The 16052-nt window shown below is 41.0% G+C and overlaps 1 protein-coding gene across 1 annotated transcript in view; it reads left to right on the top strand.

Moving 5' to 3' along the window:
* Nucleotides 1-16052, top strand: part of KIF15 (kinesin family member 15) — a 118167-nt gene that overhangs the window by 45442 nt on the left and 56673 nt on the right. Inside the window, exons 12-20 of the mRNA XM_068236320.1 lie at nucleotides 136-224; nucleotides 1638-1847; nucleotides 3135-3312; nucleotides 4259-4397; nucleotides 7481-7622; nucleotides 9930-10127; nucleotides 10757-10864; nucleotides 13065-13170; nucleotides 15788-15953. Coding sequence (XP_068092421.1) covers nucleotides 136-224; nucleotides 1638-1847; nucleotides 3135-3312; nucleotides 4259-4397; nucleotides 7481-7622; nucleotides 9930-10127; nucleotides 10757-10864; nucleotides 13065-13170; nucleotides 15788-15953 — 1336 coding nt within the window. The remainder of the gene's footprint in view (nucleotides 1-135; nucleotides 225-1637; nucleotides 1848-3134; nucleotides 3313-4258; nucleotides 4398-7480; nucleotides 7623-9929; nucleotides 10128-10756; nucleotides 10865-13064; nucleotides 13171-15787; nucleotides 15954-16052) is intronic.

Consider the following 16052-nt stretch of genomic DNA (forward strand, 5'->3'; position numbering starts at 1 on the left):
GAAAAAAATGTAATAATAAAAGCATTTTATTTTCCTGATCACTGCTTTATAAAGTGGCCCCTATATTTGTACGTATTTTATGCACATGGCATGCTTACTCATGTCCTTTTTCTTCCTATGCATTTGGAAATCCAGCTCCTTCTTTGGATGAGAATGTTGGTGATTACATGAATAACTTCTTAGAAGCAATGATGCTTTTGGAAAAGTCCGAAACTGAGAAGAAGGTAAGACCATATTTGTACAGTAAGCAATATTTTAAATGCACTTAATTTCTTAAAGGGAACCTAAACCGAGAATGATATGGATTTTTCCTTTTTAAAATAATACCAGTTGCCTGACTCTCCTGCTGATCCTGTGTCTAAAATACTTTTAGCCACAGCCCCTGAACAAGCATGCCGATCAGGTGCTCTGACTGAAGTCAGACTGGATTAGCTGCATGCTTGTTTCAAGTGTGTGAGTCAGACACTGCTGCAGCCAAAGAGATCAGCAGGACTGCCAGGCAACTGGTATTGTTTAAAAGGAAACATCCATATCCATCTCAGTTAAGGTTCCCTTTAAACAAAGTAAAAATGTATCCTATGATGAAATTCAGGCGTGTATAGTAAAGCAGGAGGAGCAGTCCTGCCAGAAAAGTACTTTTTGACACTTTCATTTTGCATGCCTACAACCTAGACTCGGGACTGGGTAGACCAACCATGTTGCAATTGAAAAATGTTTTTTAACAGTTCCAATTTGAAGTCTCAGAAAAGAAAAGTAAAACTTTGTAGATGAAAGTTTCCTGCTTTATGTTTAGGTTTGCTTTGAACTCTCAGCCCAACAAATCCCCAACAGTGACACCCAACCTTTCACCTAATCATAACCTTTAAACCATCTCTAAAACTAGCTAGGCTCCAAAATTGTTGCTAATACTCAGCTATTAACTGAGCTTTAAGCATAACCTGACCAGTACACTAACTTCCCCTAAACGTGGCCTTCTTACTGTAGCCCTGATGCTGACAATATTTGCCTTTTCAGATTGAAGAATTCTCATAATTAAAGTAGATGGCTAGGATAGTGTTTCTTCTGGCCACCATAACAGATTGTCTTTGGTGAAATACATTTGTGGAGGATGCATTTGATCTTTGAAAGCCTTCACCCAAATTACAGGGTACCCCTAAATCTTGATGAATTACTATGATAGATTGTTGTGGATTACAGCAGAAAGGTTGTTTGCTTGCATGATTATAAACTGGATTGGGCAGTGTCCTCTTCTAATCTAAACATATCTTCGCTTTTTTTTAATGTACTGTATAAGTTAGTAGTTGTAATGCATGTCCTCACTTATTCCTTTTTGTCACTGGAAAGTGTTATGATGTCTATTCCATTCAAGCAAATTTGATCATGCAAATCTTTCACCTCAACGACCCTATATCTTGAATTACCCACCTATTTTGACTGATGGCACAAGGCATAACCCCATTACAGGGGAAGCAGTCTACATTTATAAGACTTATTGGAATGCCTGCCCATCCACTGGAATTGGGCAGACAATACCTATACCTTGCCATGGCACCCTCCAGCCTATTTTTGTTCACATTATGGATTTAAGGTAACTAAAGGCCACCACTGATTTTGTGCTATTCAAAATTTTCTTGCAGGTTTTACTACAAAAAGTAGCCCAACTGGAAGACCTCTGCGGTAAGAAAGAGAAGTTTATCCAGTCAAATAAAATGATTGTGAAATTTAGGGAAGATCACATAGCTCGGCTTGAGAAGTCCCACAAGGAAGGCAGAGGAACCTTATCAAATAGTGAACAAGATGACCTCATAGCAGAAATGAAAAAAGAACTGCTTGTTTTAAAACAACAGGTAATTACTTGCACATGTTGATGACTTTACAAAGCATATTGGTGTGGTTAGTCTTAAATCTGATATTAAGTTTTTACATGGAAGTTTATTTTGCACTTTTAACTAAGACCACTGATCCTCAGCCTAAGATCTGCTGGTTACTTTGACACCTATTTTGATGCAGTCAAATTGTATCACCATCCAGTTTTTAACACTGTTTAGCAAAACTTTATTGTGGCGCTGTGCTCCGATCCAACCCCTGGTCTCTGTGAAGTAGGCTGCAAGAATATGGTTGCTGGAGCCCATTGTTGTAGACTTTATTAGTGTCTCCAGTAGTGATGGGCAGTCAGTTAATCTGTAGTTCCTGTTTCTGATTGCCCTCTGCAGACATCCATTTCCTGTCGAACAGAAACTTGCATAGAAGACACATTTTCACTCCTCTTCAGTCTCCAGCAGTTTTGTCCTACTCAACGCCGTACAAGGTTTTGCAGCTACTGATCTACCCTGCCGCCCCATGGCAAAATTTACTGCTGCTTCTAGTCCACAAACTGCATGTTAATTAGACAGTTGCAGTGGACAGATTACCAGAAGATTTGATAAAATATGTTGTATCTTATGTGAATGATCTGTTTAGGACTTGTTCACACCTGAGGTGTTTTTGCCCTTTTTTCAAGCGCCAGCGATTTTGAAAATTGCCCTAAAAAGCTTGTGCAATGATTCCCTAAGAGTGTTTTCATCTGAGCGGTTCATTTCTGATCCGCTCAGCAAAGCCTTCCTGTGGCATTTTCTGAGCGTTTTTGTCCAATAGAAGGAATAAGGAAATCGCAAAGTGCTTGAAAAAGTGCGTTGTATAGAGATTTCCCCAGCACTTTGATGATAAAATAATTGTATTTATTCATTTCCGGATCAAAGAGTTCACTTCCTGACTTGCGTCAGGAAGTGAAAAAAGACGAATCCCTCTGCAAAAGTGCTTAGAAAAGCACTTTAAAAGAACCACAGCACCCACCCGAGCGTCGGGAGGGTAAAGAAAATCGCCCACAAAATCGGAAATCTCTGCTGTCAGCGATTTCGATTTTAGATGTGAACAAAGCCTTACTCTTGCCTACTTCTGGAACAAGATTCCGAGTAGAGGACACAGCAGTAAGAGAATTTACACAGCATGATCATTTCTCCACCTCTGATATGCTTTGTCCTGTGTAATACACATCAACATTTTGTACGGTAAAGAAATATGCATTTACTAACGGTGAATAAAATCAGCTGTTGTGTGACCTATTTTTTGCTGAATTGATTTATGTATCCCTTCAGATTGATCAACACCCTCGTGTAGCTAAATATGCGCTGGAGAACCATAACTTGCGGGAAGAAAATAAACGCCTTCACTCCCTGCAGTCTGTGAAGCGAGCGCAAGACATCAACAATCAAATGGTTGCAGATCTTGAAAGACTTTTCCTAGACGTCTCCTCAGCTGCAAAGAATAATGGAGGTTTATTTATTTTATTTGCTTCTTACATTGACTAGATTACGGATTTCTGCCCACGAGTATCACCAGTAGCTGGAACACAGCCGAGTGTAGTAATAGCAGAATATCAGACTACAGAGCTCTGAAAAGCACCTGGAAACAGGATGAGTGGGCCAGCTAACAGCCATTAACATTATTGCCAATGTGGTTTGTCCCTGCTCTGGGGTTCTCTCCTAGTTTCTGTGCATAAAATACTGATCTTATGCTCCTTTGAAAGATATACTCTTAAAGTGACCCTTCTGTCTAATAATTTTTCAGACATGTGATCACTCTGGTTGAGTCTGTGAAGTACAAGACGGCACATCCTTCGTAAATACTTTTTATTGTGATAAGTCCAAATGCCAACGTTTGAAGGCCACATAGGGCTTCTCTGTCAAGGCTAAGTGTTGTTGACAAACTCTGGCATGCTGTCATCATAAGGGTTCCAAATATTCAGAAACAGAAGATGGTGCGAATTCACCTTATTATACCGGCTCTCGAGCCATGTAATCAGTCCAAGTGGCTGCTGCTGCACTGATTACACTGCTGTAGAGACGGTATGTTGAGGTAAATTCAGTCACGTCCTTTGCGCCTGATTACGTGGAACCTTATGTTGGCAGGGTGCCAGATTTTGTGAAGAACACTTCGCTTTGAAAAAGAGGCCCTATGTGGCCTCATAATGTTGGCATTTTTACTTATCACAATAAAAGTTTTATCATTTATGAAAAAGGTGCCGTCTTGTACTTCATGGAATTGATCTATGATTAGTGTCATTCACTCGTTGTTGCACCGGCACTCCACATATATGGTATGTTGAACTTACCTTAAGGTCTGTTTGTTAAACCTGTAGCAATACAGGTGCTTTGTTTTTCTATTCAAACAGAAGGAAAAAAATGTGCTTAATTAATTTTTTTACTTTATTTCTATGTAGTTTTACCAATGCATTCCACACCAATACCTTCTGAAAACCATATGGTTTCCACGGAGAGACTGAAGGAGAAGATACTTCAACTACAAAGTGAGCTGACCACAGCAAAGCAAGAATATGAAGAGTTCAAAGAGCTAACAAAGTTTGTAATAATCGAGTTTTAATTTCATTTTTTTATTCATGAACTTATGTTTTTTTACATCATACAATTATAATATAAATACACATTGAAGTATTTTTAATAGAAATTTAATGAAATATCAAACATTAAAGTAACACTGAAGCGAAAAAAAAATTATGATTATAATAAATTGGTTGTGTAGTACGGATAATTAATAGAACATTAGTTGCAAAGAAAATAGTCTCGTATTTTTATTTTCCGCTATATAGTTGTTGTTGTTGTTGTTGTTGTTGTTGTTGTTGTTGTTGTTGTTTGTTTGTTTGTTTTTTTTTTTTTTTTTTTTTTTTTTTTTTTTAGAACATTGCTTTGTTCTCTAATTTTTGCAGTTTACACACTACACTCACGCATTCTTAATGATTTCACAGAGCAGGGTAGTGTACTTTTGAACTGTCCTCTGCAGAAAAAACAAAATACAGTGACAGACAGTTGAGATAAGCTTCAGAAGACAGAGCTCTCTGCGATTTTGAAAGTCGGAGAGCTCAGTGAAGCTCTTTTGCATTGATAACAAATGGAGTTTCTTAACTCTTCCGGTACCGGAAACAATATTAGACTCCTATCTCTGCTGCTAATGTTTTATTTCTTAGCTGTACTGCACATACAAATCATTATATCATAAGTTTATTTTCACTTCAGATTCCTTTTAAAGCCGTATTGTCACCATAAAAAAAACAAATTTCAACAGCAACTGGTCTGAGTGTATTAAGTGATAAAGATGCTAATCCTGCATTCAAAACTTTTTCTGCCGTTATGGTTTGGAGTTATCACATACTTTAGGAGCACTGGCCCTAGTGCCAAACAGTTGAATGCTGGGAGTTCTATTTAATGCTGGGAGTTCTTTTTTATCTATAATATATTCCTCCTCTTCCATTTATTTCCCTGCCTAGCTGATCACTTGTGTTTACAAGCAAGGCTGAGGTGACTCAGTGATTGGATGTGTAAATTAAAAAAAGACTTTGGGAGGAGGGCAGCTAATAAATACACAATGAGCAAGAGAAGGGAGGGGGGGGAAACAAGAGTCAGGGAGGATATGATGTTAGCATTAGCTTGGCAAGATGGCCACTGCTTAGAGTAGGATTCTCTGCTTTTCCTTTATAAAATTCACAGGAATCGTTACGTGGATAGCACAATACATCTGTTATGTAAGTAGAAGTAGTATTTATCTACTTATACATGTGTATTTTATTTCTAGGTTAGCATGGGTGTCGCTTGTTCTTTAACCACTTCGGGACCGGCCGCCTAACCCCCCCTTAGGGACCAGGGCAATTTTGCGGTGGAGGGGGTGCCCGCGTTTGGGGGGGTCTGTCGGCCGGATCCCGTCTGTGGCTGGCTGTACTGTCTCCCCCCTGTGTGGCCAAGTGTCCCCCCTGTGCGCAGCAGCCATCACTTACCTTCCAGGCTCCAGCGATGAACCTCAGTAGCCCCCTTCTTCTCCGGCCGGCATCTCCGCTAGTGATGGGTCGTTCGCGAACGAGCCGGCTCTAAGAGCCGGCTCTTTGCTGCGAACGACAAGAGCCGGTTCTCAGTTTTGAAAGAGCCGATGCCTCAGCTGCCCCACATAGCTCTGATTTGCTGTGTAATAAAGGGCGCTGGGAGATGTAGTCCTCCTCTTGCAGCTTGTACGAGTGTATGGGGCAGAGCAGTAGCAGGAGGGATTGCCCAGTCAGAGAAGCAGTCTGGAGTTGTCATGGAGATGGGGGCGGGGCTTTTACTCCGATTCTGAGTGGTGTCTAGTGATATTTAACGAAGAGCCGATTCAGAGCCGTAAGAGCCGGCTCTTTAATTGGAGCCGATTCAGAAGAGCCGATTCTCCGAGAAGAGCCGGAATTCCCATCACTAATCTCCGCTCCAAATGACGCTCAGGTCGGGTCGCGGCTTGATGACGTCATCAAGCCGGGACCCGGCCCTGACGTCAGACTGAGCAGAGATACCGGCCAGAGCAGAGGGGGGTGCCGATCGTCGCTGGAACGGCAGGGAGGTGAGTGGATCCTCTTCTTTTCCCCCCTGCCGCCGCCGCTGTCAAAGTGATCACTACGATCCGACGGCGATCGTAGTGATCACGTGATCAGCAGCCATACGCGATGGCTGCTGATCACTGAGGGGAGATGCCAGCTGTCATATGATAGCTTAATCTCCCCCTCCGGGTGCGCATGATCGCGTCGGGAGCGGTTCTTTAGCGCGGACGTTGAATCAACGTCCGGTCTGAACTGTACAATCCCCTGCCGGACGCTGATTCAACCTGCCGCGGTCCCCAATAGGTTAAAGACGAGACATGAGACTGCCAGGGTAATCCCATCGCATGTCAACTGTGACACATGAGGTATTGTCAGACGCTGCCATTTGGCTGCATGTAATTGCAGCCGAATAAGGTTTGTGGCTGGGAGGCTGAAGTGCTCCATAAACAAGCAGTTTAGCGCCCATGGAAAAGAGGCCTAAAGGAATATGAGAGTTGTATTTGCCAAATTTGATGCAAGGCCCAGAACTAGGCATGCAGTTAGTGAAAGCAAAAATCTTTCACTGCCTCCTATTTTTCTAGACAAGAGAATCACCATTTAGACCCCTTTTCCACAGACAGCTGATCTTTGCTCTTGTCTGGCAGTTCTGCTTTCTGGCTACCGGCTACAAGCACCACGGTGGAATGGCAATGTTAGTAACACCAGGCATGTCATAGTTTCATGTTGTTACCCAGCAGAAAAAAAAAATTACTTGTCATGTCTGAGCACCACCAGTATATGAGGGGCTGCCTTTCCAAGTCCTAATAAGTGCTCGGTTGGTGCACGGGATCTGGAAACAAAGAGGGCAAAGATTTCACCAACATCAGATTATTACTACCCTTAATAAAAGTTATTGAAGATGAAGCCTGTGAGTGTTTTTACATTTTATGAGCACTGTTTATTACCATTTATGTTGATAGTTTCTTGTTATGTTTTTAACTTTTCGTGACTGATCTCCTTTAAAAGCTGTAGATGTTTACATTGATGATCAGTGTAATGTAAAGTTTATTTTTTTGCCATTGAGAATTCATCTGTAGATGTGTTTTTATAAAGGAAGAAGCAGGTGGAGCAAGAGTCAGAGCTTCAGTCACTACTCAAATCCAATAAACATCTAGAAGATATTTTGGAAGCCATTAAAGCTCACAAGAGGAATGAAGTGTCTCAGCTGAACAGGATGCATGCGGAAACCATAAAGGTAAGGAGACCGTTTACTGAGCAAAACCGCACCTGAATCCAATATAGAATTATATTTCTCTGCTATTGGTGGTCCATACAGTTATGTTTTTTGTGTTATGGACTTTACAGTGTGATATCATCATCAACAACAACAACAGTACACGATATGGTGTATTTTCCTGCTTGTAGTTCCACGTGTGATTTTATAACTTCGCTCATTTTTTCTGTCATATTAGCTCAATCTGCTGATAAAACAACCTGACATTGTCCATGCAAAGTATTGGAACTCGGGAGACAAGAAATGAAAACAAACACAGTAGACCACTGTCCCATACATAGATTACTTCATTGTGATCACAATTTAAAGACAGTCTGATAAAAAATAAAAAGGTAGTAACTTACCCAAGAGGCTTCTCATGTCTTTCTTGAGACCACCCCCACTGAATGGTTTGCAGTCGCGCTCCTCTTCGTGCATAAGCGCGGCTATACTGTGCCTGCATAGGTATGTCTGCGCAGTATAATGAATCTACTTGTGGAAGAGCAGCTTCATACATGGTGGGGAGTGCGGCCACGAGAACATATCTGACAAGCTCTTGTTTGATATGTTTAGAGGCTTCATGCACAGCAATGGTGGGGTGGAGGAGGAGATGGGAAGCCCTAGGCAAGTATCTAATTTTTTTATTTATTTTTTTTACCACTTCTAGGTGGCTTTAAGAGTGTGGATTCAGAATTTTGTAAATGTCCACTTTTAAAAGGTTATTTTAATATATTTGTATATTACAGTAGAATCTCGTTATAGTAAACCTCTGGATATAGTAAACTCAGTCCCCAGGTCCCAGCAAATGTCTGTATAAATATACAATGTATGACCAATTCTGATATAGTAAGCTACTTTTTTCTGGTACCTTGGAGTTTACTATAAAGGGATTCTAGTGTATATGGTCAAATATGAGATGTTTCACATCATTTTACACATGACCCATTGGAATGTATTGCTAGATTGGCCCATTTTCAAGGCCTTGTGTATATTTACTTGGTACTGTATATATTTGTATACTGTGGACCTCAGATTTACTCTACTGCAAGGTGACACCTTTTGTAAATGTATTATGTAGGAGTTTTGGATCTGGTTGTTGGCTGGACAAATATGTATTATGTGACATGTTTAAGTAACACTCCCAGTGATTTCTGTGCTTAGTGGCATTACAAAGTAAATTGAAATGCCTTATTTTGATTGATTGACAGTAGTAGTAGCAGTAGTAGTTGAGATGCATGCAGTGAACGTCGGGCTGTAGAGCCAAGTGATGATGTTCTGTAGTAATAAATGTGATAAGTTTGTAATTGTAATATTACCACATCATCCTAATACACAAAATGCAGGTGCTTCTCAGTTATCTGGGTACCTACAAGCCCTATACATCTATGCTTTGCAGGAAAGGGCAAATTCCCTCGGACAGCTGTTTGCAAGTTGGACTAAATACCTGTAAAATTAAAAGGTGTGTGTGTGTGGGGGGGGGCGGTCCTAGATGCATGCTTGGCCTGGAGTTGCATAAATAATTGATCTGTGGTGATTTATAGTCTTGGTTTTTTTGGACACATACTGAAAGTGATGAGACGCTTCCTGTTTTAGGGCCGGTTCACGCAGGCGTTTCCCAGGCTTGAAACTTCGGACTGCGGCGCTCGTCAAATGAATGGGCAGTGCATGTACTGTTGTTTACCAATTTTTTTGCAAAAAATGCCGCGTTTTTATCCCTGTATTTTGTGGTGTCTGCCTGGGGATTAGGCGATCCTGGAAGCAACATGTAGCTTCCAGGATCTTTCCTCTGTGTCCTCCTGTGTGGGAGAAAAACGCTGTACACCGCCGGAAGCCACTAAATTATTTTCTGCAAGCATGCAGAAAAGCATTTAGACAAGATGCAGAGCAGAACCTGTGTGAACCAGCCCTTCTGTAGGCAACAGTCTACTTTGCAGTGCTTTCAAATAGAATTAGGGGGGGGGGGGGGGGGGGGCTGATTGAATTCCTTTTAGCACTATTGGTTCCCTGTAACTTGCTGCACCTTACAAGGATAAGGGAAACTGAATATGGCTTCAGTATAGAGGTGAACACTAAATGTATTGCCACGAGGGTCAAAACAAAACAGGATGTTTTCTTTTACCACAGAGATTTGGCTGAAATGTAGTCTATATATAGTAGGTATCGCATAAGATAAATAGAAGCAACATGGTAGAGAAACTGAATTTCTCTGTTCTCTTTATCCTGCAGTCTTTCTTTTTATTACATTTTATTAAATGTAGTTATCTGGTTTTTGGCTTTGTTTCATACCAGATTCTGACCACTCCGACTAAAGCTTACAACTTAAGGTCTAGGCTTGTGCCTCGTCTCACTCCAGACATTCTGCAGCAAGACTTACTGGATACTCCTAAATCTGGGCAGCAGTTTGACAATATTATCAATGAACCTATTCCTCCTGAAATGAGTGAACAAGCCTATGAAGCCATTGCTGAGGAACTCCGACTAGTCCAGGTAGTATAAAAATGCTGGTGTCATTATCACCTCCTGGTTATATAACATTTCAATGCTGCTTAACCTTGGGACAATAAAAGGGATTTTTTTTCCTACTATAAAATGATCTACTGTAATCTTAAATCAAGACACCCCTCCTTTTTACCTATGTGAAAATGGTCATCTCCCAACTTCATTCCTGCCGGCATCCTGGTACTCTAATTGGTTCTTTCACCACTTATATATTGCCAGTTCATCACCAGTGTGGTTTCTAGGTCCAATTGGTCCTTCAGTCTCTGGTTCCCGACTATAGTGTTCTGAGTGCAGTGTGTGCAGTGGAGGTCCTATTTCCTACCAGGCCACCTGTGGTTTCCCCTACTCCCTAATGCAGAGTACTATCAGCAGAGCGTACTTGAGAGAAAGTGTAATGCTGCTGCCTGTGGTTCTGCTGCTGGATCTCCTGTCTATTGGCCACTTCCTTCCCCCGTATTTAGACTCTTGCCACTTTGTTATTTGGGTCCCCTTTTGCCAAAGTCTCTCTGAGCCCTGCTCTCCATCGCCAGTATTTGAGCCTCATATGGCTTCAATATTGGCAATGGAGTGGCTGGAATTTTATGAACTCATTGGTCAATGTTTTTTTTTTTTTACAGGAGCAAGTAATAACTTTGGAAGGTGAGCTTGATGAGGAAGAGAGCAAAAATATAAAGCTTCAACAACAAGTTAACAAGATGGAACATCATGCTGCTCAGATGGAAGAGGTTAGTTGTGTATAATTGTCAGTTCTCTGTTCCTCATTATACTTCACTCCTCTCTGTTTCATTACACTTCATTCCTCTCTGGGTATTGTCATAGCTTTTTATACTTCAATTTTCTCTGCCCCTTATGCCTTCTTTTAGCTTGACTCTTTTCTGTGCTTTTACCTCATTTCATTGTATCTTTGTCCTCTGAAAAAAAAAGAACAGAGTTCCAATGTCCGTTGCAAAGTATAAATCCACCTTTATTGAATCAGGATACAAATACACAGCCAGGTAGCTGACATGTTTTGGACTCACATTGGTCCTTAATCATAGCACAAGTTCACAATGCGCAATGCAGCACATAAATGCAAAAAGCCAAACCCACCTTGGGACACACCCCAAGGAAAAGGAGGGGAGAGAGGCCAGCTTTATTTTATGTCAAAACAATGTCCAGAACAGAAACATTCCACTACACTGGGTATTTAGCAATCACACTGCAAGCACAGCACTCTGCTTCTGTGCCAACCCTGACCTCGGGTTATCTTTGAGGGTTACTCCATACCACCCCTGTTACAATCCACAGCCACACTGGCTCATGAGTGACACCCTGCCACGGGCCTAATAGCAGTCCTGGGCCACTCACCTTTTCCAGGCTTCTCCTGGATTACAAGTACTGGAGTCCAACTCCCCTCCAGCACTTCACCACAGCAGCTTCTCTATTGCAGCAGGCCAGGCAGCCCTGTCGGCTCCACAGCCTTTCAGGAGCCTTCTTGCTCCACATGCAGCCCACTGCACACTGAGTGATGCAGCCTCTTATGCAAATAATGCATCTGAGCCAGTTAACCATCTCCCTGCCAGACTCAGGCCTGGACTTAATTTATTACAGCACGTCGCAATTGCTCTCGTGATGATGCGTTGTGTGTGAGTTTGACACTGTAGGATCTTGTCTTTGTGAATCGTGATGCCCTAATTGGGTGATCTCTATGGGGAGAAAACTGGCCCTTGAGAGAAGCAGGGAGTTGCTTTTGAACATTACTCCTAAGGTACGAGATGGCCACACTGCAGATGGCACGGTTTTTGTCACTACTAATCAAGTGGTGGGAGTGGCTTTTTGCATATACAGTATGTGCTGTGTATCGCCCTGTGAACTTGTTCTATGAATAAGGACCAATGTGAGTCTGAAACGTGTCAGCTACCTGGCTGTGTATTTTTAACCTCATTCAATAAAGGTGGATTTATACTTCACAACAGACATTGGTGCGGAACTCTCTCCTTTCTTCAGCATTGTTTGGGTTTGAGTTGCCTGGTTCCTGCACTGCCCTTGCAGCAAAGGTTGCGTGGATTTCACCAACCTTTGTGCTCCTTTTGTCATCCCCATTACTCATGTCTCATTATACATCACTCCTCTCTGCCTCATTATTCTTCACCCATTTCTGTACCTTATGCTGCCATTTAAAGGACCACTTTTGTCAAAAAAAAAAAAAAAAATTGCATTAGCTGTTGCTTAAAGATCTGACAGGTTTTTGGACTAATTTATCTTTCCTGGGGGATTTTTGGCATTCCCTTCCCATTTTATACACTATTTTGGCAGTTGGAATGAGCAACTGCTGTTTCGTAAGTGCTTTCAGAAGTAACGATTACTTGAGACTCTTCCTTGAGGAAATGGACTAGTCCAAAACTTGTTAGATCTGTACTACTAATACCTACTGTAAGTGACAGAAACATAGGAAAAAAGAAATGTGTAGGGCATTTTACTTTGGAATAAATGTACGTTTTATACATATGGATATACATGGATTTTAAATTTTACAATTTTTCGTGATCGTAATTGCATCAATATGTCTTCTCTGCATTCATGCCTTCTTTTACTTACTTCTTTTCTGTAGCTTTGCCATAAATATCATGGTACCTTTTTCCGTAGTTCTCTGCACTTCATGATTCATACTTCATGATTCATTTTATTTAATTTTTTTTTCCTCAGTGCCTCTTACCTCAGTCTTTTGAAGTTCTTGCCCTGCAATACTTGTGACCCCTCTCTGTACCTCACTGTGTCTGTTTGGGCATCCTACCTTACTAAAATTGGTTTTCCTGTATCGTTTCCCCGCAAGCTCCTATTTTCTTGCAATGATTATTTTCTCTCCTCTCAATGCACTTTTTACTGCTTGTTATACAGATTCAGCTTTTAAACATTAATCTAAAAATCTGACAAATTTTCCAACAGCTTCTTTCGTCAGAAAAGGCCAGCTGGATCAGCAGACACCAGGAGCTTATTGAGCAGATTAACATTTTGGAAAAACAGCAGCAAGACTATAAGGGCAGAGAAGATGGTAAGCTAATATGGAAGGTGCTTCTGTAGGAGTGGAATTTATGTAGCGTAGCACAATACAAGGCACATTTGTAAAAATGCTGAAGATGGATCAGCATGTTGTAAATGGGAAACTAATAGCCTTTGCAGTGCAGTTCATTAGGAGTGGTGCACTTTCATTTTGTCTGTATATAGTACTGACAATAAACAATACTTTATGGTTGCCCAATCTTGTTTAATATTATTATGTATATATAGTAATAGAAATGCCAGGCTAAACAAAATATATACATAAATTTTTTCCAAACTGTTCTATTTCGTGTTATGTAGATGTGGGTAAGATATTACTACCAGATTGTATCATGTGTGGCCAGCCTAGAGGTGCACGCAATCACAGGTAAAATGTGGCTCACTGGTATTGGAACTGTTCTAGGCCAAGTGCTGTACAGACTTGTAGCCTCACAATGCATTCTGTTGCTATTGCTATGGAAGTTGGGGGGAGGCATGACAAGGAGTTGTACAAATACGTGGCTTCCAGAAGTAGTGGTAAAGTGGAGAACAATGCACTTGGCTGAAACTCCACAGCACTCTGGATCTCTTGGCAACACATCAGGGAGGGTTTACACAAGGTAGATTCCTCAGGTCTAGGACACACGGGTGACAAATGAAAAACTATTTGTTGCCAGCAAAGAATAACTCAAATGGTCTATATAAATACTAGTGTCATAACTAACAGAGCAGCTTATCTGTGTTGCTAACCAAGATTCTGCTCACAACTAAATGTGCATACGCATGCACAATCACTAATGCCAGCAATGATCAGGACTCGACCCCCCTAAGCGACAGTTCACGACCAAGTTCTGTGCAGACACGTCGCTAGCCTACAGGCTACTGATGCATTCTGTTGTTGTGGAAAAGGGACGACAGCACAGCGCACAATGGAACGGCTTCGAACGGATGTTGTGTGGTAAGCCAGTCCATTGCTTGTGACACAAGCAAAGCAAAGCCATTACTGCCAATGTAAAATCAGGTGATTTGTCACTGATATTTTGTCAGCTAGCAATCACTTCTGCAATCATACATTTGTCACAGGCTCTGGGGCTCAGTCCAGATAAAGAGTGTTAGATCTGAGATATTTCTACACTAGATGTATTTTACCAACAGAACGGTAACTTTTCCATTTATGTCTTTTCAAAGAGACTTTCACCTCAAGTGATATTTTAAAGAATGATGTATTATTACACTTATTGTTCCTGTGCATGGGAATGGGATGCCAGCTGTGATACAATTAGCTTTTGTTATTATTATATCGATGTATAAAGCACATTAATTTAGCTTGGCAAAACCTTGTTTTTGATAAAAGAAAAAATGTGTAATGATTGAAGATGAGCCTGATTTGAAGACATTGGTTATTACCTAATCTCCCCAAAGTCAGCCTGGAACATTTTGTACACAATATTAATGTGGATTTGTGTCATACTAAATTAGTGAGATTTTGACAATATTTAAATTCATTTTTACAGTGTGTTAATAGCCTTTGTAAAAAAGACATTTGAGTAAATATTCATAAAACATTCCAGTTTTGGAGTATTTTGCATTAACACGTGCAATATTGCTTCGAGGGTTGAGCCCAAAATCTGCTATCTGCATTTTTGCAAACTTTAGGGGGAGCCCAATCATGCCACTTGCAATGCTGACCTTTAAGATATAAAAAGGTCTAACTATTATGTTAAAGTTGCCTTACCTTCCAAACATGCATGCCTTAAGGTGCGTACACATGCACTACAGAAGCCAACGACAGGTCCTCCGGACCCTCCCGCTGGGCGGACTTTCAGCAGACTGTAGTGTGTGTGTACGCACTGTCGGCAGACTGATAAGGCTGTTCCTGAACGATCCGCTCAGTTTAAGCTTTTTCGCTTAATGAAATATTTAGGGAGATTTAGCACTCTAGTTACAGAATTCTTGCGGCACATACTATGCCTCTCCACAAATTTTCTGATAAGCGCAAAAAGATAAGGCAATTACTGCTGCGTACATAGAAAAAAAGGTTCCACGGTAATTTGGGTGCTGGTAATAGCTGCTAGTAGAATATTGGTAAATTACCAATATACTTCTATTGGGCAGTGGCTAATTATGATAGTAAAATATCAGTAAAAATTACCAATTGTTTACTATCACCTAACCTGGCCATATTCTCACTCTGTTATGTTGCCTAACCCTAACAAACCTCCTGCGCCGCAATTGCAGCCAATATAAGTGCCACCTTCAATGCTTAAAATTCCCTCGGCCGATATTCTCTCCACCTAATCACAATAATTATGGGGCATCGTTTATGTGGCCACCATTTTACCAGGCGGACACTGGTGCCCAAATTACCTGCTTTGACCGCTCCCTGCTAAATACTTCGGTAAAATATCCAGAACAGAAAAGCGGTGGCTAAAAAATAATCTCAAATGTGTCCCCACAGGCTTGATCCAGCGGCTTGGCTGGAAATGTGAGTAAATCAATGTGTAATCAGAATTTTTCATCCCAGCAATAGTTGCTACAGGACAGTTTTCAGATAATAAGCAGTGTATTTATCTTCATGATAACCTCAGATGTTGCTATCGGCTTTCTAAAGGCTGCATTTTGGTTTCCAGTTTTAAAGAGCGAGGTTCATGATCTTCGCGTAGTTCTTCAGTCTGCAGACCGCGAACTTCGCAATGTCAAGACGGAGTACAGCTTGTACAAAGAAAAGCAAGAAAAGGAGATGAATGCATTGTCAGACCGACACATAAATGTGCAATTGCAGCTGGACAATGTCAGGTATTCAGGCTTTTATGTTATCATTGATAATTGGGCTGCTTTGCCGTGTATGGTGTATCATTAGCAGGTCCTAGCAATGTCTATTATTACAATCTAGCA

This window comes from Hyperolius riggenbachi, chromosome 5 (assembly GCF_040937935.1).
Source record: "Hyperolius riggenbachi isolate aHypRig1 chromosome 5, aHypRig1.pri, whole genome shotgun sequence".
NCBI lineage: Eukaryota > Metazoa > Chordata > Amphibia > Anura > Hyperoliidae > Hyperolius > Hyperolius riggenbachi.